The 23,738-nt window shown below is 49.7% G+C and overlaps 1 protein-coding gene across 6 annotated transcripts in view; it reads left to right on the plus strand.

The window, feature by feature from the left end:
- The window catches only part of GSE1 (Gse1 coiled-coil protein), a 243,324-nt gene that overhangs the window by 100,834 nt on the left and 118,752 nt on the right, over positions 1 to 23,738 (plus strand). The window contains exon 1 of one of the 6 annotated variants that reach the window (XM_034426573.3): positions 1,135 to 1,222. The exons of 4 other annotated variants lie outside the window; for them this stretch is intronic. In XM_034426573.3, the coding sequence (XP_034282464.2) occupies positions 1,180 to 1,222 (43 nt within the window). In that variant the 5' untranslated portion in view covers positions 1,135 to 1,179. Of the gene's footprint in view, positions 1 to 1,134; positions 1,223 to 4,065; positions 4,227 to 23,738 lie in introns of those variants that run through there. One more of the 6 variants, XM_034426575.3, reaches the window with a different exon arrangement.

Genomic DNA, 23,738 nt, shown 5'->3' on the forward strand with positions numbered 1-23,738 from the left:
TTTGGGCCAAGATAAGAACAATGGACAGGACAATAAGGGGAGCCAAGGTCACTTAAGAGGGGAGAGAATCTGTCTCTTAGATTGTCCACCCAACGGGATCAAGTTCCATTTCTCTTCCTAGCTAATTCACATTTAGTCTGTCTCTTTCAGAGGTTCTCCCAGTTCCATACTGCTCTTCAGTAGAAGAGACAGGTTAGGACGTTCTCTTAAATGTTCACCAAAATTGGACTTTTGGGCTATGTGTATTCCCCTTCTTGTTCAATTGAGAAGATGTTTCTTCTTGACTTCTTTCTATGGCCTTTTAGAAGGTTGTCCTCCTGTGTGCAACCACTCAGATTGTAATTCTGAACAGGGACCGTGTCCAATCGTTGGAGGCTCTCCGAAATCTTAGAAATTTGGGCCCTTAAGGAGAACATCAAAGGCTCGAGGGCCCTTCCTCTCTTCCCCTTTCCTGCTTTTCCTGCACGGTGTTGCAGACCCCCCATTTCCTTCCCCCTCCTCTCCTTCCACCTTCCTGTTGCTCCCCAGAGGCCCAGACTTAGAGGAAGTGCCATGTTTCCCAAGGGGTAAACACCGGGAGGAAATGCAATGTTTGCCTGGGGCCCTGGAATAGCCATAAAAAGGGAGGGTGGGCGGGCGAGCGAAGGAAGGAAGGAAGGAAGGAGGAATCCAGCTCTATTGAGAAACGGAAAATCTCCTCCAATTAGGAGCTTTGGTGCTGCAAACTGGAGGCGAGGCGCACTTGAACTGTCACGGAGGAACCTTAATTAGCAGCTGCAGGTGAGAGGTCAGCTACAACTCAGCAGTCTTGACAAGGTTGCTATCAAGTACGAGGCGACGTCGGCGGAGGCAGCTGGCTGGCTGGGGGAGCAAGGAAGCTGTTTGTGGGTGGGGGCAGAGCCAAAGCTCTTTCAGCTTGGGATGCCCCCTCCCCAGCACCCTCCCTCCCCCGGGGAGAACAAGAGTTGAGCATGGGGAAGGGGGAGAGAGAGGTGCTGGCGGGCTGTGGATGGGGTCTCCTCCCTGAGCTGAACGTTTCCCAGCTGCTTGGCTGCTCCGGCTGAGTCGGCGGCTGCCACAAGTAGAGGCCCTGGCGGTCTCCAAGGGGCGCCCTCTGCAAGAGATTGGGAGAAGCCCGGCGGCCAGGGTCCCGTCTCTAAACCGCGTTGAAAGGCCGTCATGTTGGGAACGAAGACCTGGTCCTCTTTGCTTCAGAGCCTGAGTGAGTGAAAGTTCTCTTCCTTGGCCTCCTCTGGTGTGGGGAACTTCAGCCCAAATGGAGCCCCTGCCTGGTGTTGTCTTTGGCCACGACCTCAAAGCTGGATTTGGGCACCTGGTGCTCCCTCCGGGGTTTCTGTGGCTGCCCGGAGCACACGGAGCTGGTGACTGTATTGCCAGGGGATTTTTCCAGGGTGGGGAAGATGTGTGAAGGAGGAATCCAGGTGTTCTCCCATTCCTGAAAGCCAAAGGCCTGTGCCCAGCTTCTGAATCATGGCAACCCTTTTCTCGCAGCTTTGGGTTGAAGGCAGAGGGGCCTGGGCTTCTAACCACTTTTTCTTTTCCAAAGTTGCGTCGGGAAGGATTTGCCCATAGCTGTAATTCGGCATCACTTGAGACCTTTTTCTCTCCCAAGGGTGAATTCATGGGGTGCTTTGCTTTTCTCCCACATGATGTGGCACAGCATGGAACGGCATGCTCTGGGCCTTGGCTTGGGTGGCTGTTCGGTTCTGCCAACTCTGCGTGAAAAACAGAATTGGAAAGTGGAAGAGGAGCAGTATGGGGAGCTAGCCTCTCTCCCTCTCCCTCCCTCCCTCCATCCCTCTCTCCCTCTCTCTCTGTGTATGTGTATGTGTGATGTGTGATGTGAACAGGAAACTGAGGGGCTGCATGTGTTCCAATCACCCAAATTAGGATAGGCTAATTTGCAAGAAAAGTGGGCAAATCTTTTTTTAGCCAGTCACTCTATTCGTTGCACGCTAATTAAACTCTACCTGTTCAGCTATTTCCTGAAAGGAGAAGGTCCCAAAAGGGGATGACTTCCTGACCTCGCAGGTCTTCTCCTTTAACCCCTGGCCTTGTGGTCCTTTGGCAAAGAGGACGAGGGGGAACCAGAGAGAAAAGGGTTTGAAATGCAAAGTTATTTGATAGCTAATCCCAGCTGGAATGTTGGCTTCCTTTACCTCTTGATCTTTCCTTCATTTTTTCGTGTGGGGAGAAACGGAGGAGAAACTCTGAGTGGGGAAAAGAATTGACTGTTTGAGAAAAAAAAAAAAGAGAAAAAGGAAAAACAAACATTCAAACAGAAACATAAAACACATAAGTATGATAACATTTTCAATTAGTATCGGATGTGCAATGTTTTAACTATTTACATAAATAGTACTTGGTGACATTTCAACTCACTTTTAACCAATATTTAACACACCTTTAGATCTTTCTTTCATTTTGTCATGCAACCACTTGTACCACCTTTCCCATACCATATAGTAAACTGACTTCTCATCATTTAATTCATAAGTTAATTTAGTCATCTCTGCGCACTCGAGTATTTTCTTAATTGTAAGCTTTTTTTATTTTTTAATTTTTTCTGTTTTGTAAAAAACCTCAATAAAGTTTCTATAAAAAAAAGAAAAGAAAAAAGAATTGACTGTTTGCTCAGAGATGATACTCTGACTGTTTTTTTTTTAAACAGGCCAAGGGGTTGTTTTCAGAGTACACCAAATTCTTCTTTTGCAGAATCGAGCGTTTGCAGAAAACGGGCTTAGCTCTCTGCCGTGGGCTTAAAGATTGAACAATTTTGTAAGGGCCAAGAGGGCACACTTTACACAGAGGGAGAGGTCAAGGGCTGCCAAGGGTCACATCACTCCTGGGTTCAGGCATTTCTTGGTTGTTCTGCTCCGTTTGCGTCTTATTTGCCTGTTTCCCAACTCAGAACGTCTTCTGTGTTCAACAGGTCTTGGTCAAAGGCCATCCAGAGTGGTTTTGCTACCCCCTTTTGGCTGGGAGATGCCCATTTGGGTGCCAAGACATAGGAGAGATTGGCTTGGTGTGCCTGTCCTTAATAGGCTCATGTGTCGGGATGCTGGAAGTAGCGTAGATGGGGCATGAGAAGAAGGCCTTTTGCAGATGGAGCCTGAGCCCCAGATGGGCCCAAAGAATCGACACGCCTTCTAAATTCAGATGGGTCACTGCAGGAATAGCTGGGGAATTCTGGGAGTCGAAGTCCGGATGTCTTCAAGTTGCCAAGGTGGAGAAACATTGAACTAAAGTACGGTAGCCTTTGACTTCCAACTGTAATTGAGCCCACAAGGTCAACCATCAGTCAAGATGCTCATTTAAAGCCTGCTGGCTGGGGAATTCTGGGAGATGAAGCTCAGATGTCTTCAAGGTTAAGAAACTTCGGCCTTAGGGCAGTGGGGGCATGCCGAGCTCTTGGGCTGACCAAGGGGGCTGCTAGCATCAGTCCGACTCTCTGAAAAGGAGGATGAAGGGAGGCTGTAGCCAGCGTGGAGGAAGAAATTCCCTGGGAAACCGAAGCGGTTCTGCAGCCTGGCCTTCCAAGCAAACAAAGCGAGGGTTAGCTGGGGAGGGGGCTGCTTATTAGAGGGGCTTCGGGCTAATCGGCAGAGGGCAGGCTGTGCCCCCGCTCCTGCAGAGAAGGCCAAAAGGTGCCTGCCAAGCTCTAATGGCATCAGAGTTCCCTCCCCTGGGGAGGATTAGCAGGCAGAGGTCAGGCAGATGCCTGGCAGGGCAGACGGTTACGCTCACCCGGAGCTGCTTGTAATCTGAGTGTGTGTGTGTGTGTGTGTATACAGCTCAACACCCAGCCAAAAAGAGGAGGGAAGGATTCCTCTTTTTACTTAAATAGCAACCTTCCCGGGAAAAGGGGTAGGGTAGGGGTGTCCGTTTGGCCAGTCCTCTCCCCTTCTTCCTCTCCTCCTCTTCCCCCATCCCCATCCCGTGCCTCTGCAGGCAGCCGGATTTCATAAGGGGACCTTATCATGTGCTGAGCGTCTCCATTACAGGGTGATGTCAGGGTTTAATTTTGCATTAGGCCTCTTGCCGGCTCGAGCCATGGGGGATCTGGGACCTGCTGTCCAGGACAAGGGGTGGAGTGGGGTCTCTCCCGGAAAGAAGATGGGGAGCTGCCATCCTGCAGACGGCCCTGGAAAGCACTGAGCCCACTGGAGGATGGGGAACCCAGATCTGGAGGTCCGTTTAGAGCAGTAAGTGGATTTTCCTCCCTACTCTCTAAAGCCATGCAAGGGAGGGAAAACACAGAGCAACCTGGGTGGGAGAAAGAGATGAAGGGACAAAAGAGAGAGAGAGATAGAGGGAGGGAGGAAGGGAGAGAAGGAGGGAGAGAATGCAAACTCTTCAGATAACATTCAGGAAGAGCAATTTATATCAAGAATGCATGCTTTGGTTTCATAGCACTTGTGAATGCTGCAGTTGAGAGGGTGTCTTGTCCTCCCCAACTTAACTCTTAACCATTTTTTGCTTTCTTTCCTTGGGGCCCTCTGAGTCTCTCCCCTCCTTCAATCCGCTCAGCTTGTTCTTTTGCAAATTATATTTCTGAAGCTTTCACCCTGTACGGGGAGGACGTGTCCCGTAATTCTCTTTTCAGCTGGGAATCCTGTGGGTTTCAGTCCTGAAGCCTCTGGAGGACTCCCAGTTAGGAAATCTACCTTTTCTTCAAAGCCCCTGTGATCAGGAGGGTAGTTTTTGATAACGTGGGGACTACTTGGAAACTGGGCCACAGAGATCTTAGAACTCATCGTGATCCAAATAAGAAGAGCAACTGGTAGATTTGCAAAGGTGCACCATGAAAACATAGGACAGTAGAAACAAAGCAAAGAGGGTTAAGTGATACTTGTGAATGTTCACCTTTCTGTCAAAAATAGCCAAGCACTGCATGGTCTCCAAAGTTCTCAGCTTCTTCTGAGCCTCTCTTCTTTGCTAATCCTTACTTTAAGAGCAGCAAAGTAGAGTGTTCGGCATCTGGCTTCATTAACACCGTCTTAATGCTAGAGAGAAACACTTGATCCTCTGTCTCCCTTCCTTCTAATCTTCATCTCCCCTCCGCTTTGGTTACTAGCTTCAGAAACTTAAGCAGGTCAGGCTTGACTAGTACTCAGTTGGGAGACAGCTAGGAAAATGTAGAAGGTGGTGGCAGATCCATCTCTCTTTATTGCTTGAAAACTCTCTGAGTCTACCTGTGAACTCATCAAGGGTTGAACTCAACTTGAAGGACTCTTTGCTTTCAGCAAGGAACAGCACCTGGCCAATCTGGGCTGATTTTGGACAGCTAAATTGGCTCCAGAGACCCTTAGATCTGTGAGATAAGGAAGCTGAAAGATGGTGTCAAAAGCAACACTTTTCACGGCTGTCAAGAAAAAAAGCACGGATGTGTTCCTGAAGTCGCTGGCAGTAAACTTCTAAGGCTATCTTCTCTTATCAAAGCTTCTTTGCATCTTTGTTTTTCACCCCTTTTGTTTTGCTTTTTTTTTTCTTTCTTCACCTGCAGAAGTTGCAAATTGGCATTATTCCACCGCGGGTAGCAGTTTTGCACTGGATGATTCAGTGTTTGTAGTTGAGTCAACCGGTGGCATGAGGCGAACTGTGCAGGTCCCAGAGAGGTAGTCACCCAGCCTTCATCAAACCGCTCCTTGTGTTTTTGGCGTTACCTGGCAAAGTGGAAAATGTAGATTGAAATAAGCATGTCAGATGTTTTGTGGTCTGCACACCCTCCAGGCAAGATGCTGGTAAGGCTTTCTCTGAACTTTGCTTGCAAGATATGGTGGCAATTTGACTTGCGTCCCAAGAATGGAAGGGATTTTGTACAGGTTTGGACTGGTCCTGGTGAGCTTCTTCAAGAACTGTCCTCCGTTCTCAGTGGAAGGTCAACATACTTGCCGTTAGTGACTTTGATTTGTTTGAAATATTTTTAGGTTACGGATAAGCAAGCAGGAAGGACAAGAGGAGATAGCGTCAGTGGTCATGCCTCTTGGCCAGCAAAGTGTATCAGCTCTGCAAATTGCTTCTCTTCTACTGGGTGAAGAACGCATGATGTGCAACACCTCCATCAGCCTACTTGCTGATTATTTCTTCTCAGGCGCTTTGCGCTTAACTCAGTGGCACCCATTTTCTTGCCCAATCAATATTGCATTGACATTTGTTGTTATAGGACATGGGACCCAACTGTGTTGCCCTTGTCTTGGGATGAGTCTTCCTTTAAATTTCTCCATACCCCACTGGACAATCAAGACAAAAAACAAACCAGTTTGGAGTTGTCTGATGAGTGAATAGTTGGGGAACAACCGTCTTCTGTGGTCTCAAGGAGAAGGTCTCTTCTAGGGACTTGGGCTACCTTGATGCTTATGGACACATTTGGCATGTTTATGAGTCCCAGCGTGACCTGTAGAGTGACCGTTGGAAGAGGGCAGGTCAAAGGCCATAGCAATTATCTGGCCTGGAGCATGAAATGGTCAATAAATCTTAATTTTAGGGTATAGTCTTATCTGGAATGGGGAGGGGGGCTGTTTAGATTTCCGAGAAGTTGATGGTCCTCCTAAATCATTTTAATACCCACCAGTGCCCATAAGCTCAAGGGGGGCAGGGGAATGTCAGGGTCCAGATCTTTGCCTCTATGTCTCTCCACAACTAACAATATTGGTCTTGCCTCTGGCTTCAGAATCTAACAAGGGAGGCCATCTTAATTCAGGCTAACAGCCAACTGGCAAAAAAAAAAAAAGGCAATTCCCAAGTGGAATCATTGGTTTGGATCAGGATCCATACTTGATTACCATACTTTTGCTATGTGGCACTGTGGTCTCTAGTCTAGTTCATAGTTTCTGAACTCTTGCCCCCAATTCCTCAAAAGTCATGTTTCCAAACGTCCTACGTGGTGTGCAGGAGGAAACCTCCTTATTCAGACTAAACCCCCCCCCCCGTGTCAAGTGAAGAAACAAAAACCGAACCCAAGTTCCTGTCTTTCGGTCCTTTGTTACTTTGGCTGCCTGCTGACCATGATTTTCCAGGGGGACCATCAGCAGAAGAACATTATATATCCATTTGGGGGGGGAAGGTTCAGTTACCTTGGCCACCGTAGGGTTGACCTGAGGGTTTAGAGCAAGGGGCTGCAACCTTAAACACTCAAAGAGCCATTTGGACCTGTTTCCCATAGGAAAAAAAAAAAACACCGGGAGCCACAAAACCTGGGTGGGCGCGGCCAACTCCATGTCACCCACCCAGTCACATGACCTCCCCTAGCCACGCCTACCCAGCCGATCATTAGGGCAGAGAACCGGTTGTTAAAAATCGCCTAGAACCACGAAACCCTTTTCTCTCTCTCTCCCCCTCTCCCTCTCTCTCCCCCCCTCTCTGTATCTCTCTATGTCTCTCTCTCTCCCCCGTCTCTGTATCTCGCTCTTCTCCTCTCAATTTTCCCCCCTCTCTCCCTCTCTCTGTATATATCTCTCTCTCCCATTCTCCATCTCTATCTCCCCACTCTCCCTGTATCTCTCTCTCTCTGTGTATTTATGTCTCTCTCTCCCCCTCTCCCTCTCTCTCCCCCTCCTCTCTGTATCTCTCTATGTCTCTCTCTCTCCCCCTCTCTGTATCTCTCTATGTCTCTCTCTCTCCCCCTCTCTGTATCTCTCTATGTCTCTCTCTCTCCCCCTCTCTGTATCTCGCTCTTCTCTCAATTTCCCCCCCTCTCTCTGTATATATCTCTCTCTCTCACTCTCCATCTCTATCTCCCCACTCTCCCTGTATCTCTCTCTCTCTGTGTATTTATGTCTCTCTCTCCCCCTCTCCCTCTCTCTCCCCCTCCTCTCTGTATCTCTCTATGTCTCTCTCTCTCCCCCTCTCTGTATCTCTCTATGTCTCTCTCTCTCCCCCTCTCTGTATCTCTCTATGTCTCTCTCTCTCTCCCCCTCTCTGTATCTCGCTCTTCTCTCAATTTCCCCCCCTCTCTCTGTATATATCTCTCTCTCTCACTCTCCATCTCTATCTCCCCACTCTCCCTGTATCTCTCTCTGTGTGTGTATTTATGTCTCTCTCCCCCTCTCCCTCTCTCCCCCCCTGTATCTCTCTATGTCTCTCTCTCTCCCCCCTCTCTGTATCTTGCTCTTCTCCTCTCAATTTTCCTCCCTCTCTCTGTATATATCTCTCTCTCCCACTCTCCATCTCTATCTCCCCACTCTCCCTGTATCTCTCTCTCTGTGTGTATTTATGTCTCTCTCCCCCCCTCTCTGTATCTCTCGGATTTCCAAGCCTAGGCGAGGAGTGACTGGGAGGGGAGGGCAAGGGGCGGGGCCAGCCAGTGACGGGAGAGGGAGCCTTAGCAGAGGGCCAAAGAGCCACATGCGGCTCCAGAGCCTCGGGTTGCTGACACCAGGTTTAGAGGAACAATTTGGAACTGAGGGAGCACAACATATCCATTGTGTTTGTGGTCCATTTCTTTGAGAGCTCAGGGTGATTTACGAACGGCAAGGTTGGGTAGGCCAATTTTATTCCTCCTTCTTTATTCAAGACTTTCTGCTTCTCCCTTCGGCCACCTCTTTTTTTCCCATTAAAAGGGTTGCAACAAGAATTATTGATTTCCTCCTAGGGGCTACCATACTCGGATTATAAAGTCCAGGGCCGTAATAACCAGACAGGAGCATCTGAAACGGATGGTCTTGAGTGACTGAATTGAGCAGCTGATATAAAGGCTGGTGATTTTCTGCTGTTTGCCCACAATGAAGAGACAGTGGGGTTTGGGGTTGGTAGTAGCAGCCAGCTCTTTGGGATAACAATGACCATCATCCAGGGAATTGGGGGAAAAAAAAACCCGGAAAAGGTGAGGGAGATTTCTAACTAGCCTTTGAATCCCAAAGGTTTCTCAGAAGGAGAAGAGAAGTGGGAATTGTGTAAGCAAACCATTTTTTGATGGATCTTTCACTTATTAAGAAACCTATTCTTCTTAAGGTTGTCTATTCTTGTCTTTAGCTAAGATTGGGGGGTCATCAGATCTTCAGATTAACCATCGGTGTGAATGCAGATGTGTTTATTCATAGATAATATAGGAAAAAGGTCTGGGCGAGGGCTACGTATTTCTTGTTCCCCCTCGTCATTCTACACAAAAATGGTTATGCAAACAAGCATGGAGTTTGAATGTTGGACTAGATCTCCAAGTATCTTCCAAATACTTACGTTTTATGATGCTATAGATTACCCTAGGGATCTGTGAATAGCCTCCAAGCACAGACACCATATTAAGGCAAAATTTTCCACAAAAAGCATCTTTGGTGGGAAATGGAACGCAAGTTGTTGGTTGCTCCATCAGCTGCCCTTATTCATGGGTTTCTTGTGTGCCAAATCAGATCCTACTCTGGCTAGGTTTAAAGTCAGGAGAGCCCATGACTTTAAAAAGGGACCCGTCTTCTTCCCCTACTTCTTCTGGACCTTGAAGCTACGTGGCCTTCAAAATCACATGGACTTCCCTTGGAAACTTATCTGGATTTCTTCTGGACCTTGTGGCTATGTGGACTTCATAGCTTTGTGGATGTCCTCTAGACCAAGGGTCTCCAACCTTGGCAACTTTAAGCCTGGTGGACTTCAACTCCCAGAATTCCCCAGCAGCAGTGATGGCTGGGGAATTCTGGGAGTTGAAGTCCCAACCCCTTCAAGTTGCCAAGGGCGAGAAACTTGGCTCTGAAGTGTTCTTGTATACAACTGATCCCTCACTGATCCCTGAGCCCGAGTTCAGGTTGGGATTAAATGACTCCGAGTTACAAGAAGCGGCGCGAGTGTTTAATTGCCGCCTCTCTGACTTCGCACCTGAGTACACACTGCCCCCCCCCCCGGACGTGCCGGCTTAACTAATTCACCAGATGCCTCCATGGATGAATTTCAGGGGTTGGGTGGGAGGTGTGGAGCGCGCCTGCCTGTGGCGTGAGCTATCGGTGGCGCTTGGCAGGCTGGCATGCCGCGGACACGAGGCCAGACTTTAAATAAGGGTGCAATTATTGTCTGAATAATTGACGAACCACGGGCAACGCTTCGGCACTCAGTCTAATGGGCTTTGAGCTGTTGCCACCGGAGAGACACCGGACTCCTGGCGCAGCCAGCATTTTTCACGTGGTTGGCAGGAAGGCCGAGAGAGGAGAAGGAGTGGCTTTCCTGGGCTGGAGTCGAGGCCTCGGACCCAGAATGGATCTGAAGTCTCCAAGTTAAGCCTGCTTTTAGCTTGTGGATGGGGTGCTTCCTGCAGCGAGAACGAAAGAAGGCATTCCCCTGCAATCCTGATTGTCTGAACCTGGGAAGGCAACTGCACTCAAGGTGGAGACAAATCTTTTCATCCCTAATCATGTAATGATTAGAATTAGTATTTCTCAGCCTTGGCAACTTGAAGATGTGTGGACTTCAACTCCCAGAAGTCCCCAGCCAGCAAGCTTTAGGATGTGCGGGCTTAAACTCCCAGAATTCCCTAGATCAGGGGTCGGTCAGCAACCTGTGGCTCTGGAGCTGCATGTGGCTCTTTCAGCCCTCTGCTGCAGCTCCCTGTCACTCAAAATATGCATCACAACCACCAATGTGCAACACCTGCTGGCATGTGATTTATTGAGCTTTTCGACCCCCGGTAGGCCAACCATGGATAAATCCAAGAAAATAAAAGTTTACGAAGAAAACAGAACGTTTAACAGCCAATGAGAAGCAGAGATTTGGGGATCGGAAAGGGAGGGATTGGGAGGCAAAAGGTCAGTCTTGTCCGTGTGGAGTCATGATCCGGTGGCTGAGCTCAATTAAAGAAAGATTTCCTTAAAGATTGGCAGTTTGGAAATTCATTTAATTTTGAGATAGCACCGCAGTCTGACAATATGTTAGTTTTGTGGCCGCTCAAGGAATAGTCAGCACGGGAAAGGTTTTGTGGCTCCCAGTGTTTTCTTTTCTGTGGGAAACGGGTCCAAATGGCTCTTTGAGTGTTTAAGGTTGCAGACCCCTAGCCTAGCCTAGCCTAGCCTAGAAGCAGTATGGCAGCTGCTTCTGAGAAGAGAGCATTCTGGGAATTTAAATCTTCCATGTCTGGAGCCTCCCAGAGCAACCTCATAGCTCAACTGTTGAGCTGCTCTGACCTAGAAGATTTTCCTACCTCCCAAACCTTCAATCTTCTGTCGCATAACGTAGGACTTATCATTTTGTCCCTTTTTTTTCTGGGATGATCCCAAAGTGTTCCTCCTCCCTGCACTTCCTCCTTGGTCAATATTCCCACTCATGGACGGTGAGTAGCAACACAGCGTAGTAAGAGTTTTGGATCCTCTGGCTCAAGATCAAAAGGAGAGCTGGGAGAGGAGCAGGACAGATCACCCGAGGTGCATTTCTCACCTCCCAGCATCCTGCAGGCCATTTGTCTGGGTCTTGCAGAGTCTCAGCCCTGGTTTTTCAGAGAGCAGAAGCCGGCAGTGAGGTTGGACTCATTTAACAGGCTTGTGAGTCACTGTGGCCAAACGTCATTGCTCATTCTTGTTCCGCTCGTTCTGCCTTTTCTCTCCCCGGGTGCCAGGCTCCGTGGGAAGAGCAAAGCTTTCAGTTTTGAAGTGGTGCGAAAAGCTTCAGGTTTTCTCTTTGTTGTGTGCATGGAGAGCAGATGAATCTTTGTGTGCCAGAGATGCTTGAGAAGGTCACCCAGACTTGAACGCAAGAATGATGTGTGTTTTGGGAGGGGGGGGGCTGAGAAGCAACAGGAACATCTGGAAGAAGGCAGAAGTGGTGGTGGAGTACTTCCATGGCAGTGCCCCCCAAAAACATAGATGTGCTATGACCAGTCCTTCAGGGTTCCATGGAAGGGCATCTTGATCTCTTTGACCCCTTAACAAAGGAGGACTTCCTTGGGTCAGGGCTGGGTGGCTGAGGACCCCTGTTAATTATTGTGGTTGTTCACGCTGGGCAGCAGGTGGACAAGAAGGTCCAGATGTTGGACGGACAGGGAAGAGAGAAGGCCCTACAAAGTGAGAGGAAAGAAGGGCGCAGGCAGCAAAACGTGTCGAGATCGGTTAGATGTTTTGAGACAGAGACGAAGTGTGGGAGGCCAAATTCTGTCCTTCTCACCCTTCTGTCCTGCTGTTGGCTTGGAGGTTTTTCAGTCTGGACCATAGCAGGAAGTTGCACAACCCCATTTTGTGAAACAAGACCCATTGTTTGCAGTCAGAAGTGTGGATGGGAAGATTTGGAGCCCTCCAAGGGAAGATTCTGGCTTGCGTTGAAGACCAAAAGGCAGAGGAATCATTTATTTTATTATTTATTTTATTAATTGAATTTCTATACCGCCCTACTCCCGAAGGACTCAGGGCGGTGTACAGCCATGAAATAAAACACATAAATATACAAAATTTAAAATCAAATAAAATAAATTAAATAAATTTGGCTGAATTTATATCCATGATTTAAAATACCCATAATTTTAAAATACAATTAAAAATTTAAAATTTTCATTTAAAAGGGAGAAAATTTAGGCGAGGCCCGCTTGATGAAATAAAAGCGTCTTCAACTCGCGGCGGAAGGTGCGCAATCATTGTTGGGTCTTGGGTCATCATTGGTGGATGCATATCTACAGCTTTGAGGACATTTGACAGTATATAGTAGTGGTCTTCTTGGGAAAGAGAGAAGGACCCTTTGAGGGCTAACAATGTCAGGGATGCGTCCAGCAATGGTTTAAACCAGGGTGTCCAATCTTGGCACTGTTAAGACTTGTGGACTTCACCTCCCAGAATTCCCTTCTGACTGGGGAATCCTGGGAGTTGAAGTCCACAAGCCTTAAAAGTTGCCAAGGTTGGATACCCCTGGTTGAAATCATTTGATAGAGAACCCCACACAGAATGAAAAGTCCCTAATTATATTTGCATCGGCTTCAAGCTTCAGTAGATCAATTGCATTGAGCTGGATGCCACAGTAGCAGCCGATTAGCGGTGTGTAAAGCCACGCTGATGCCCGCCCAGGTTCGCTCAGCGGGATGCCACCATCAGGTGGTCCATAAGCCACAGCTGGCTCAAAAGCTACGTGGGGCAGAGTCAGGATTCCCCCAAGGTCCAGCCCTTTCTAGGCCTTCTGGGCATCGCTAGGAAATGTGGGTTCTGGGCTGTGACCCATCTTCATGATTCTTGCAGGTCAGTTTTGAGTCTTTCCAACCAGGTTTAGAGACCAAGCCTGGTGCATTCAAGGTGAATTGAGAAGTTGCTTCATCAATGATCTGCTCTCAGGCAGAGTTTATCTAAGCCAGTGTTTCTCAACCTTGGAAGCTTGAAGATGGGTGGACTTCAACTCCCAGAATCCCCCAGCCAGCAGCGCTGGCTGGGGGATTCTGGGAGTTGAAGTCCACCCATCTTCAAGCTTCCAAGGTTGAGAAACACTGATCTAAGCAACGCTACACCCTCTCCCTTAACTGGAGCAGATGAGAATCGGCTCCAAGAATGGGGTTGCTTAGCAGCCATGATCTTATCTACTGCTCCATTGAGGTCCTCAGATTTTGTCCACAATGGAGCCCAACATTTCTGTTGCTAAGCGAGACAGGTGTTAAGGGAGTTTTGTCCCATTTTATGACCTTCCTTGCCCCACTGCAGTTGTTAAGCTAGTCACACGGTTACAAAGTGAATCTGACTTCCCCTCATGGACTTTGTCAGAAGGTTCTCAAAAGGGGACACTTGGGGCTCGTAATTGTGAAAAATGGTCACGTCCGCATTTTTCAGTGCTATTGTAACTTTGGTCAGTAAACGAACGGTTGTAAGTCGAGGACTACCAAGAAATCTTCAGTCTGGTTGAAGCCCATCTGACACTAAGAAGACAATTTGGCCTCCAAGGAACTATGGTTGCGGGGATCAACCCTGGGGGAATCTTTAGATGGAGCCTTCCCTTCCCCTTCCCTTCCCTTCCCCTTTCCCCTCCCTTCTCTTCCCTTCCCTTCCCTTCCCCTTCCCCCTTCCTTCCATTCCTTCCCTTGCTTCTCCTTCTCTTCCCTTCCCCTTCCCCTTTTCCCTCCCCCTCTCCCTTTCCCTCCCCCTCCTTGCACCCCCAGCAACCCCCTTTCTGCGGCCAGTCACGTGGAGGTCACCAAGTGCCTTTTCCACCCTCCCTCCCCACTGCAGACTGAATTCCTCTCCCGCACTCAATTATTTATAATTACAGCTTTAACAAGCTGCAGTAGTTCCCGTCCCATTAAGGAAAAGTGAAGGATTGGGGTGGGAGGGGGGAAGAGCAGGGCCATGCAGCTGACTCCCCTCCGTGCTGCTGCCTGCTCTGGAAAAAAAGCCCTTGCCCCACCCCCCACCCCCCACCCCACCCCCCACAGTAAAACTGGGAGGCCAACTCTGCTCCAGCTTCTCTTCCAGTTTCTGGGTAGCATCTTCGTGGCAGGAGACCCTTCGTTTGGGTAGCATTGTGATTATGCCACAGGGTGGGGTCCATATTCTATATTGCCTAGAAGACAGGAGAAGAAGCAACGGATGGAAACGAATCAAGGAGAGAACCAACGAAGGAGAAATTTCGAACAATTAACCAGTGGAACGACTTGCCTCCAGAAGTTGTGGATGCTCCATCACTGGAGGTTCTCTCAAATGGAGAGAACATGGACAGCCATTTGTCCGAGATAGTAAAGTAGGGTGTCCTACTTGAGCAGAATAACAGAGTTGGACGAGAAGACCTTCAAGGTCCCTTCCAAATCTATTATCCTCTAGTCCTTAAAACCACTTCCCTTCTACCTTTCAGGCCCGCACTTTTAGGGACCACAAGAAAGGCTTTGAAGGGGGTCTTACCTGGGCCTTGGGGGATGTTCCTAGAACAGAAGGTGCTTCTGCAGGAGAAGACACGACTTGGGAGAAGTTGTTGGATGAGTTCCCTTTTCAGATCTCTGTTTCCCGCTGCCTCCTCTCTAAGCCTGCTCTCTGCAGATGGACGCCCCGGCTCGTTCTGCTGGGGGCGATTCAGTGTGTCTGATTTGCATGGGGTGGAAGGACCCCTGAGCAAAGGGTGAATGAGGGGTCCTGGGGAGGGGGTCCCGCCCTTGTTGTCATTCTGCAGGGCTCCCAGCTTGGTGGGTGCTGGAGGGGAAGCCGCCTTGCTGAGGCACTCAATTTCCAGAGATCTCTCTCTCTCTCCCTCTCTCCCTTCATCTCACATTTTCCTAAATGCATTTTGTTCCTCCTATGGCTCTCAGTGCGTGCGTGCAAGCACACACACACACACACACACACACACAGATGCATGCGTGGAGAAAAGGCTCTTTGTGGAGGAAAAAGCAATAAACAGATCTTTGCATCTGGTGGCTGCTTAATTTGTTTTCAATAGGTTTCAATCAATTAAATGCAGTCCCGGGAAACGAGGGGGACAGTGTACCAGTAATTGGCTAAAATAAATCACCCACTTCTTCCCTGGGCAGCCGCGACTTAGATGGAGACGACTCGAGTTGTTAATCAATGCACAGGGAGGCATGTAGAGGAGGAGGGGGCTTCCAAGGGGAGGGGCACGGGCGGGGAGGGGAGGGAAGAGCCCCCAGTCTTTTATGTGTCCTTGGGGCCTGGGGGACACGGACATTACAGCCAGCTAGGAGAACGGTCAGCCTAGTGCCCAGTCCATGTGCTTCATCCCAGGCTGTTATTGCCTTGTATTTGTGGCTTCTCCGCCTCTCCACCCCCCTCCGTCACTCCCCCTCCTCAGATTTCCTCTACCTTCAAGGCAATCTGCTTTCCTGCTGCCTCCACTTTGTACTCAGCAAGCAGCGTTTATGTGGCTGAGCGGGAAGCTGAGAATTCAAGACCGGAGGTGAAATTGACAAGGCGGTGGGGCTGCCTTCCAAGGTTTCTTCCCCTTTGCTCCTGCCTGCCTGCCTGCCTGGAGGTTGGCTTCCCCGACCCCCCTCACCTGGGGTCAAGGGCCCTAAGGAGGTGCTGCACAGTTGGAGAAATGGCTGGGTTTTGGCTCCTGGGTGGAGGGCACGTTCGCTCTGGCTTTGAAATCATGCCAGGGCGTAACCTTGGCCCTTTTCACGGTGTGCCAGCTCCTGGATCCTACCCACTGAAGCACGTCTCCTGTGCAAGCCCAGTCTTGGAGTCAGTGCCGAGGATTGAGTGGGTAACACAGTTGGGAGAGGGGAACTATAGAAAGCCCCCCTGCACGCACGCATGCACGCACGCCTACACACACATACACACACAGCTGCCCGTGGCAAGCTAGAATGGTCCCCTGTGCAGGGAGTCCTCGACACAAGTGAGCCCAGCATTTCCATGGCTAAGCGAGACATGTGTTAAGTGAGTTTTGCCCCATTGTACGACCTTTCTCGTCACAGTTGTTAAGTGAATGGTTGCAGTCAGTGGTGGGTTTCAAAATTTTTTACTACCGGTTCTGTGGGCGTGGCTTGGTGGGGGTGTCATTACTTGGTGAGCGTGGCAGGGGTAGAATACTGTAAAATCTCCATTTCCTCTGGATCAGCTGGGACTTGGGAGGCAGAGAATAGATGGGGCGGGGCCAGTCAGAATTTTGACTACCGGTTCTCCGAACTATTCAAAATTTCCGCTACCGGTTCTCTAGAACCTGTCAGAACCTGCTGAAACCCACCTCTTATTGCAGTTGTTTAAGGGTTGATTAAGGGAATCTGGCTCCTCCATCGACTTTGCTCATCAGACGTTGGCAAGAGGTGATCATGTGACCTCTGGACGCAGCGACAGTCATAACTATGAAGCAGTTGCTGAGCGTCTGAATTTTGATCACGTGACCCTGGGGATGCTGTTAACAGTTGTAAGTGTGATCATAAGCCACTTTTTTTCTGGCTCAGGAACTCTGGGAGTTGAAGTCCACAGGTTGCCAAGTTGTCATAGTTGTTCACTCCCCTGGTTTAGAGGGATCCTAACACGTTTAAAGAACTTTTAGATACTTGGACTAACTTTGTCTGGTTCGGTGTCCTTCTAAAGCCAGACCTTGAGAGGACCTTGTGCCGAATTGTCTATCTGGGCCGCCCATCAGAAGGAGTCTAATGAAACCTCTGCTTGATATTGCAACTCAGCTGAAGGTGTTGCAACAGGAAAACCGTGTGAGACTAATTAGTTATTGTGGACAAACTGTCAGGCAAGAGTACACAAGGGTGGGATCGGGTGGTGGAGAAGACCAGGCAATAACAAGTCGGGGTGAGTAAAATAAAACTGACGATTTCGCAGATTTCATGTGTGCCAGGACGACATCTTAAGTACCCGGCTAATGGACACTTAGCTCCTGCCGTCCTTTCTTCTTCCGCTAACTCAAAGATCAAAAGAGACCATTGTCCCTCTGGGGAAAAAAAATACACTCCTAAGGACTTTGGGGGGGGGAACGTGGGGGGCTTTGTTAAACTTTCTCCTCTGCTGCTGTTGAACCACCGCACTTTTGATCGCTTCTTTCCAATTAATTAAGCGCAACAGTGACCCAAATCATGAGGTCTGGCTTCTTGAAGTGTGGTACTTTTAGCCTCCGCTGTTTGAGGTCACATTTAAATTTCTAACCTGGGCAAAAGTGTCACCGGAGGAAATGTTGGGGTTGAGCTAAAATCTGCAGATCCTTATAGGTGTTGGAGGAGGAGGAGGAGGAGGAGGAGGAGGAGGAGGAGGAGGAGGAGGAGGAGGAGGAGGAGGAGAAGGAGAAGGAGTTGGAAGAGGAGGAGGAGGCAGAGTTCTAAGCAACTTAGAACTAAGGAGAAATCTCCTGACAGTGAGAACAATTAACCAGTGAACTTGCCTCCAGAAGTTGTGAACGCTCCAATACTGGAAGTTTTTAAGAAGATGTTGGATAACCATTTGTCTGAAGTGGTGTAGAGTTTCCTGCCTAAGCAGGGGGTTGGACTAGAAGACCTCCAAGGTCCCTTCCAACATTTTATTCTAGGTAGGAGGAGGAGGAGATGGAGGAGGATCTGTCTTATTAAGCTGCTTGATGGGTGAACTCCAGGTAAACAAGCCTTCTGGCTGAGGACAGAAAAGAGCTGGGTCGGTTGGGGAATTCAACAACCTTCTAATTAGGAGCTCTGGGCCAAGGATGGATGGCTTCCAATCTTTAATTTCCTTCATTAAACAGAAGTTTCAGGACTCCTTGGGCTGGTGCTGAGCTGGCGGTTTTGAGTCCGATTCTTTGTCGGTGGCATTTGCTGATCTGTCCCTCTTCCCTCTGCGTCCTCTTGAAGCTGCTGCTCCTTTGACCTTCCACAGACGGACAAAGCCAAATTCCAGATTCCAAAAACGGAATTCTTGGTTCCTGCCTGGGTGGTTTTGCCACTTTCTCTCTTCCTTGTGTCTATGGAGATTCTCCGTCTTGCAGGTCCCAAAGGTGCTTTTTTTCCAAGAGGCAACTGGACTTTCTGCTTTTTTCTTTGAAGGCATTTCGCTTCTCATCCAAGAAGCTTCTTCAACTCTGACTGGATGGTGGGGAATGGAAGGATTTGTATTCCTTGCTGGTCACTTGCATTCTTTCAGAGAGTCGTTGAGGCCACTTGGAGCTTTGTCTGTCTCCTCAGGATCACCTGAGTGGTGCAAATGGGTGTGGAGCAGTGATGAAATCCAAATTTTTTTACTACCAGTTCTGTGGTCGTGGCTTGGTGGGCATGGCAGGGGAAGGATACTGCAAAATCCCCATTCCCTCCCCACTCTGGGGCCAGCCAGAGTTGGTATTTGCCGGTTCTCTGAACTACTCAAAATTTCCGCTACAGGTTCTCCAGAACCTGCTGGATTTCACCCCTGGTGTGGAGTCTCCTTGCTGGCTCAGGAATTCTGGGAGTCGAAGTCCACAATTCATAAAGCTGCCTTAGTTGCCCACCCCTGGTACAGCAGCAACTTCAAACACTTTTGATGATTGAGAGGGGGCTGGGGGCAGAAAGGAAGCCAAACGCACAAGCCGTCAAGACCATCGTGTGCTACGTTGCCCACTGTCCCTCCCCATAGGCAGCCTTGAAGTCGGATGCCCCTCAATGGGACTGGGGGCTCTTATGCCCTCTGTGCCCTGCCTGTCAGAACTGGGGGTGGTTGGGAGACGCCATGTGCAAATTTCATGAGGTCATTTGCTAAGGAATCGATCCAGCTAAACTGCTGCTGGTCAGCCCGGCCGGTTTTTCTCTCTTTCCCGTCAGCATCCCGGGGAAGCGTTGATGGATCGGAGTCTGGTTGAAGCATAAATCTCCTCCGGTGGCTTTTAGAGGGGCTGCCTGGGTGACAGAGCTGGTTTGTTCCCATGTCTAGCTGCTGGGGGAATCAATCCCTCCGCTCCGTTTCTGCTCTCCCACCCACCCCCAGTTCCCAGGAGCCAGGGGGAGGGGGGATTGAGTGTCCCACTGGCTACGTTTTAATTTGCCAGTCTGCAGGTTACGCCAAGGGTTTCGGCTACCTGTTTGTTGGGCCCTCTTTTAAAGAAACCCTGTCCGGTAAAGGTAAAGGTAAAGATTCCCCTCGCACATATGTGCTAGTCGTTCCCAACTCTAGGGGGCAGTGTTCATCTCCATTCCATCTCCGTTTTTCAGCAAAAGGCGGGGTTAAAAAGACGGTCGTGGGACTGCAGAGGCTGCCCATGGCTGCAATTTGGGATGCTTGCCAAGCCCTCGACGTCACAGGATTGTAGGGAGTGTGTGTGTGTGTTGGGGGGGGGGCAGCCTTTGGAACGTGAGAACCGGGTCATAAGGCCTGCCGTAACTTCGACTGGTCGTTAAGTGGCCCATCATAAGTTGAGGATTACCTGTATGAGGACCATAACTGAGGGAAGGGACGGGGCTCCCTTTCGCTAGCTGTGTTCTGACGGAGGCGACTGAGCAAGGGGTTGAGCTGGATGACCTCTGGGTTCCCTTCCAGCTTTAAACATCTGGGCCGCCCTGTCATTTCCCTGGCGCAGGTAGCCCTCAACCTACGACCGCAATTCAGCCTAAAATTTATGTTTTCTAAGGGAGACATTTGTTAAAAGTGAATTTTGTCCCGTTTTACGACTCTTCTTCTTGCCACCTTTGTTAAGCGAATTGTTGCAGCTGTTCAATTGGCCGTCTGGTTGCTTTAGGGTTAAAGCTTTGGCTTTAAGGAAAGAAAACCCCACCGACCTTCCCCAGCAGTGAGCCTCCTTCTTGGCCAGCTGTGTGCCGATTTGTGGGCTGGAGATCGGCCTGGGAGCTGCCCGTCCTCTCCCCCCCTGAATTGCCCTCCAGCTGAAGGCTGCCCCTGCCAGTCAGCCCGTCTCCATGGGGACCCTGGCACAGTTAGCAGAACAAGTGTGGCGCACACCCACCAGGACACTGATTGCCTCGGCCGCCAAGGGACCCTTGATTGACACTTCCCGCTTTGGGGGCTGCTGCACGCTTGGAGGCGGGCGTGGGGGGGGGCCAGCACCCCGTCTGACTTCTTCGCAGTGGGGAAGATGCCAGCTTTCCTGTCCCTCCCCTGAATCAGCCCTGGCCCAGGAGCCCAAGCCCTTCCCCCCTCGTCGGAATAAAAATGATCAGTGCCAGAAAAGGGGGAGGGCATTTGCAGAGCTGCCCCCTCCCTTTCTGGTTTTTCCGCAGAGGCGAAGAGCTGTCAGGCAGCTTTTCATTTCCAGCACAGGACGGGAAGAGTTCCTGGATGTAACACATCAGTGACAAACATGCCATGAATTGGATGCCGTTAGATACATATTCACAGAGTTGGAAGGGACCTTGTAGATCATCTAGTCTAACCCCCCCATCCAAGCAGACCCATTGCACTGAGGCCACTCTGAAGGGGGGAAGTGGGGAGAGACGGAGGACTTATTGGTCGATTGGGAGAGTCCTGGACCTACAGCCATTCGTTTAGTGACCATGCAAAGTTGCAAGTGATCAAAGTGACTTGCGGCAAGTCCTCGCACCTATGACCATCGCAGCATTCCCTAAGGTCCCATGATTAAAATTGGGAGGGGGAGGGTTCTTAGCAACCACAAGTATTTACCATGGTTACAGAGTCCCAGGGTCACGTGATTTGCCATTTGCAGGCTGCTTGGAATCGCTGTGAGCGAGTAGGCTGTATAAATTTTCTAAAAAATAAAATAAAATAATCAAATAAAATAGTAAATATATATATTTCTGTGTGTGTATGCATATGTATATATGTATGTATGTATTTAGATAGATAGATAGATGATAGATAGATAGATAGATAGATATAAATACAATACAATACAATACAATACAATACAATACAATACAATACAATACAATACAATACAATACAGAATGAATGAATGAATGAATGAATGAATGAATGAATGAATGAATGAATGAATGAATTTTATCTGTGACCTTCACAGCTGCCAAAGTCAATGCGGGAAGCCAGATTTGCTTTAACAACTGCCTGATTCATTTAACAACTGCAGGGATTTGCTTAACCTCTATGATCAAAAAGGTCGTACCATAAGGCACAATTCACTTAACAACCGCCTTACTTAACAATGCAAATTCTGGTTCCAGTTGTGGCCGTAAGCTGCAGATCAGCGTTTGAATTGTGTGTACCAAAATTAAATGGCGAAAGATCAAGGACTGGCCTACATGGAAACCTGCACTCTGTGTGTGTGTGTGTGTGTGTGTGTTTTAATCCCCATCCCCATCAACCGAAGGATGAGAAGCTCTGCTTTAATTTGTCAACTGCCTTCCTCCTCTGAGACCACAATTTCCATCATCCTGAGCTGCTTTGGCCGTGCTGGCTGAGAAGGATGGGAGTTGTGGCTTATCTCCGGAGGATGCTAGTCTGGAAGATGCGAGGGCCCCTTGTCTCTTAAAGGGGGATTCCAGTCAGAAGTGCAACAGGTGAGAAATTCAACAGGTGGCAGGAACAGCTCCTCTTCCCTTTGCTGAATCGCACTGTCGGGTGAAACCCCGCCTGTTGTGCTGTTCCTGCTTATTTGCATGCTATTAAGGGCATTTCTCCCTTGCAGAAAAGCAATTGCTTCTTTTTTTCCCCCCAGGCAGGTAGCAAACGCACAAAGAGTAACAAAACCATGTGCAACTAACCATCCACACAAACACAACACCCCAACGGAAGCAAAGAGTCAGGCTCCCGACACAGAAGCTGCTGAACCGCAAAAGCAGATGAGCTGCCAAGCGAAATGACTTCGGCCTTTCGTGGCACCGGAATCGGGGTGGGTGGGTGGGATTGTCTGCAGGAGACCGCCGTCCTATGAGTTGCACCCCGACCCAGCTTGGAAGGGGCTGAGCCCCCAGACAGAGGGAGCTTTCTCGCTGGCATGGCTCAGGGCTCTCTCAGAGGCCCAGGCGTGCCGTTTGCTTTGTGCTCCGGGAAACAGCCAGGTGGCACAGGTAGCAACGCAGGTGAAGGGGACCCTCCCTCAAAGCTTGTGCGTCTCGCCCGACAGATGGAAGGAAAGGTGTTGTCGAAGCCCCAGGCTGCAATTCACGTGGTCACCCCTTTGGCCGTTGTTTTCGCCAACTCCTTCTCTTGTCGGGAAGCTTCCTCACCCCGGCGAAGGCTTCCTTTCTGCTCTTGGCAGGACGACATGAATATATTTATATTTTTCCTCGCGGGGAGCATCGGAACACATTACGGCACATGCTTCGGCATTGTGCTGGGGATCAGGGAAGCGAGATGCAGCTGGCTCAGCCGGCTGCCCCCCCTCCCTCCTTCCCTCCTGCACCCGGCAGGTGTAACCTCCCCCCTCCTCAATTGCCTACCACTCTCCATTTCATCCCCCCCTCCTTCCTCAGGAGCTCTCTGCAGGGGGCTGATCCTTCACCAGGAGATGGGATTTGGGGAAGGATTTATCTGGGCTCAGAGAAGATTCACGGCTGGGATCCAGCCTGCATCTGGAACTTTCCCTTGTTCTGTGGATTCCTGCCTTGAGGAGTGGGGGATGGGGGTGGGAGGAGAGGGGGAGATAGTGCCCCTATTTTCTCCTGCCCAAAATCCTATCTGGCTTTCCTGGTGGAGGATCAGCCGCCTGCAGAGAGCCCTTATCTCAGTTCCCACTGGGGTAAGGCGCTTCCTGGGGTTGAAGTGGGTTGAGCCCCGGCCAAGGGAGGGAGGGAGGGAGGGGGGAAAGAGGGGATTCCAAAGGATCCTGTGGGTGATGGTTTGACGTGGGTTTTGAAATATGAGCAGCTGCTCCAGGGAGACAAGACAAGAGGCAGGAAGGCCATAAAGGCAGCGAGATGGGATGAAGAAGATACTGGCTTCAAATCCCCCGTTGGGGGTCAGGTGCTTTGGACCAGTTGAGGCCCAGGCGAGGCGTTTTCCTAGCTGGGGAGGCAGCGAATTAGATCAGACTTTGGAGACGTTCTATCGGTCAAGCAAGGGAAAAAGAAAATCAAAGCTCCCTGCAGCTTCAGGAGACCTCATACCAGTGTTTCTCAACCTTGGAAGCTTGAAGATGGGTGGACTTCAACTCCCAGAATCCCCCAGCCTGGAGGCAACTTCTGGAGGCAAGCTAACTTTCCCAACTCCCTGGACAAGAGGACTCTGAACCCCCTTTTTTTGAGGGCGCTGCCTTCTTGAGATGCCACTGGTGGCTTTGCTTCTTCCTCCTCCTTGAATCTGGGCTGTCTTACTATTCTTTGGAGCTGTGGCTCTCGGTGAGTCACCGGCTTGGCATTGAGCAGAGCTGAGTGGCTTTTGACTCCCACGGCCCTGGCAAAGGTGCCCGCTTGGATTAGAGGGCAGTGCCACCCTTTCACGGAACGTCCCTGATGTTGCATGCAGGAAGGTGCCAGCTCTCCTTTCTCTCTCCCTCCCTCCCACCCTCCGCCTCTCTCT

The sequence above is a fragment of the Pantherophis guttatus genome, chromosome 11 (genome assembly GCF_059756535.1).
Source record: "Pantherophis guttatus breed Tessera chromosome 11, ASM5975653v1, whole genome shotgun sequence".
NCBI classification, from domain to species: domain Eukaryota; kingdom Metazoa; phylum Chordata; class Lepidosauria; order Squamata; family Colubridae; genus Pantherophis; species Pantherophis guttatus.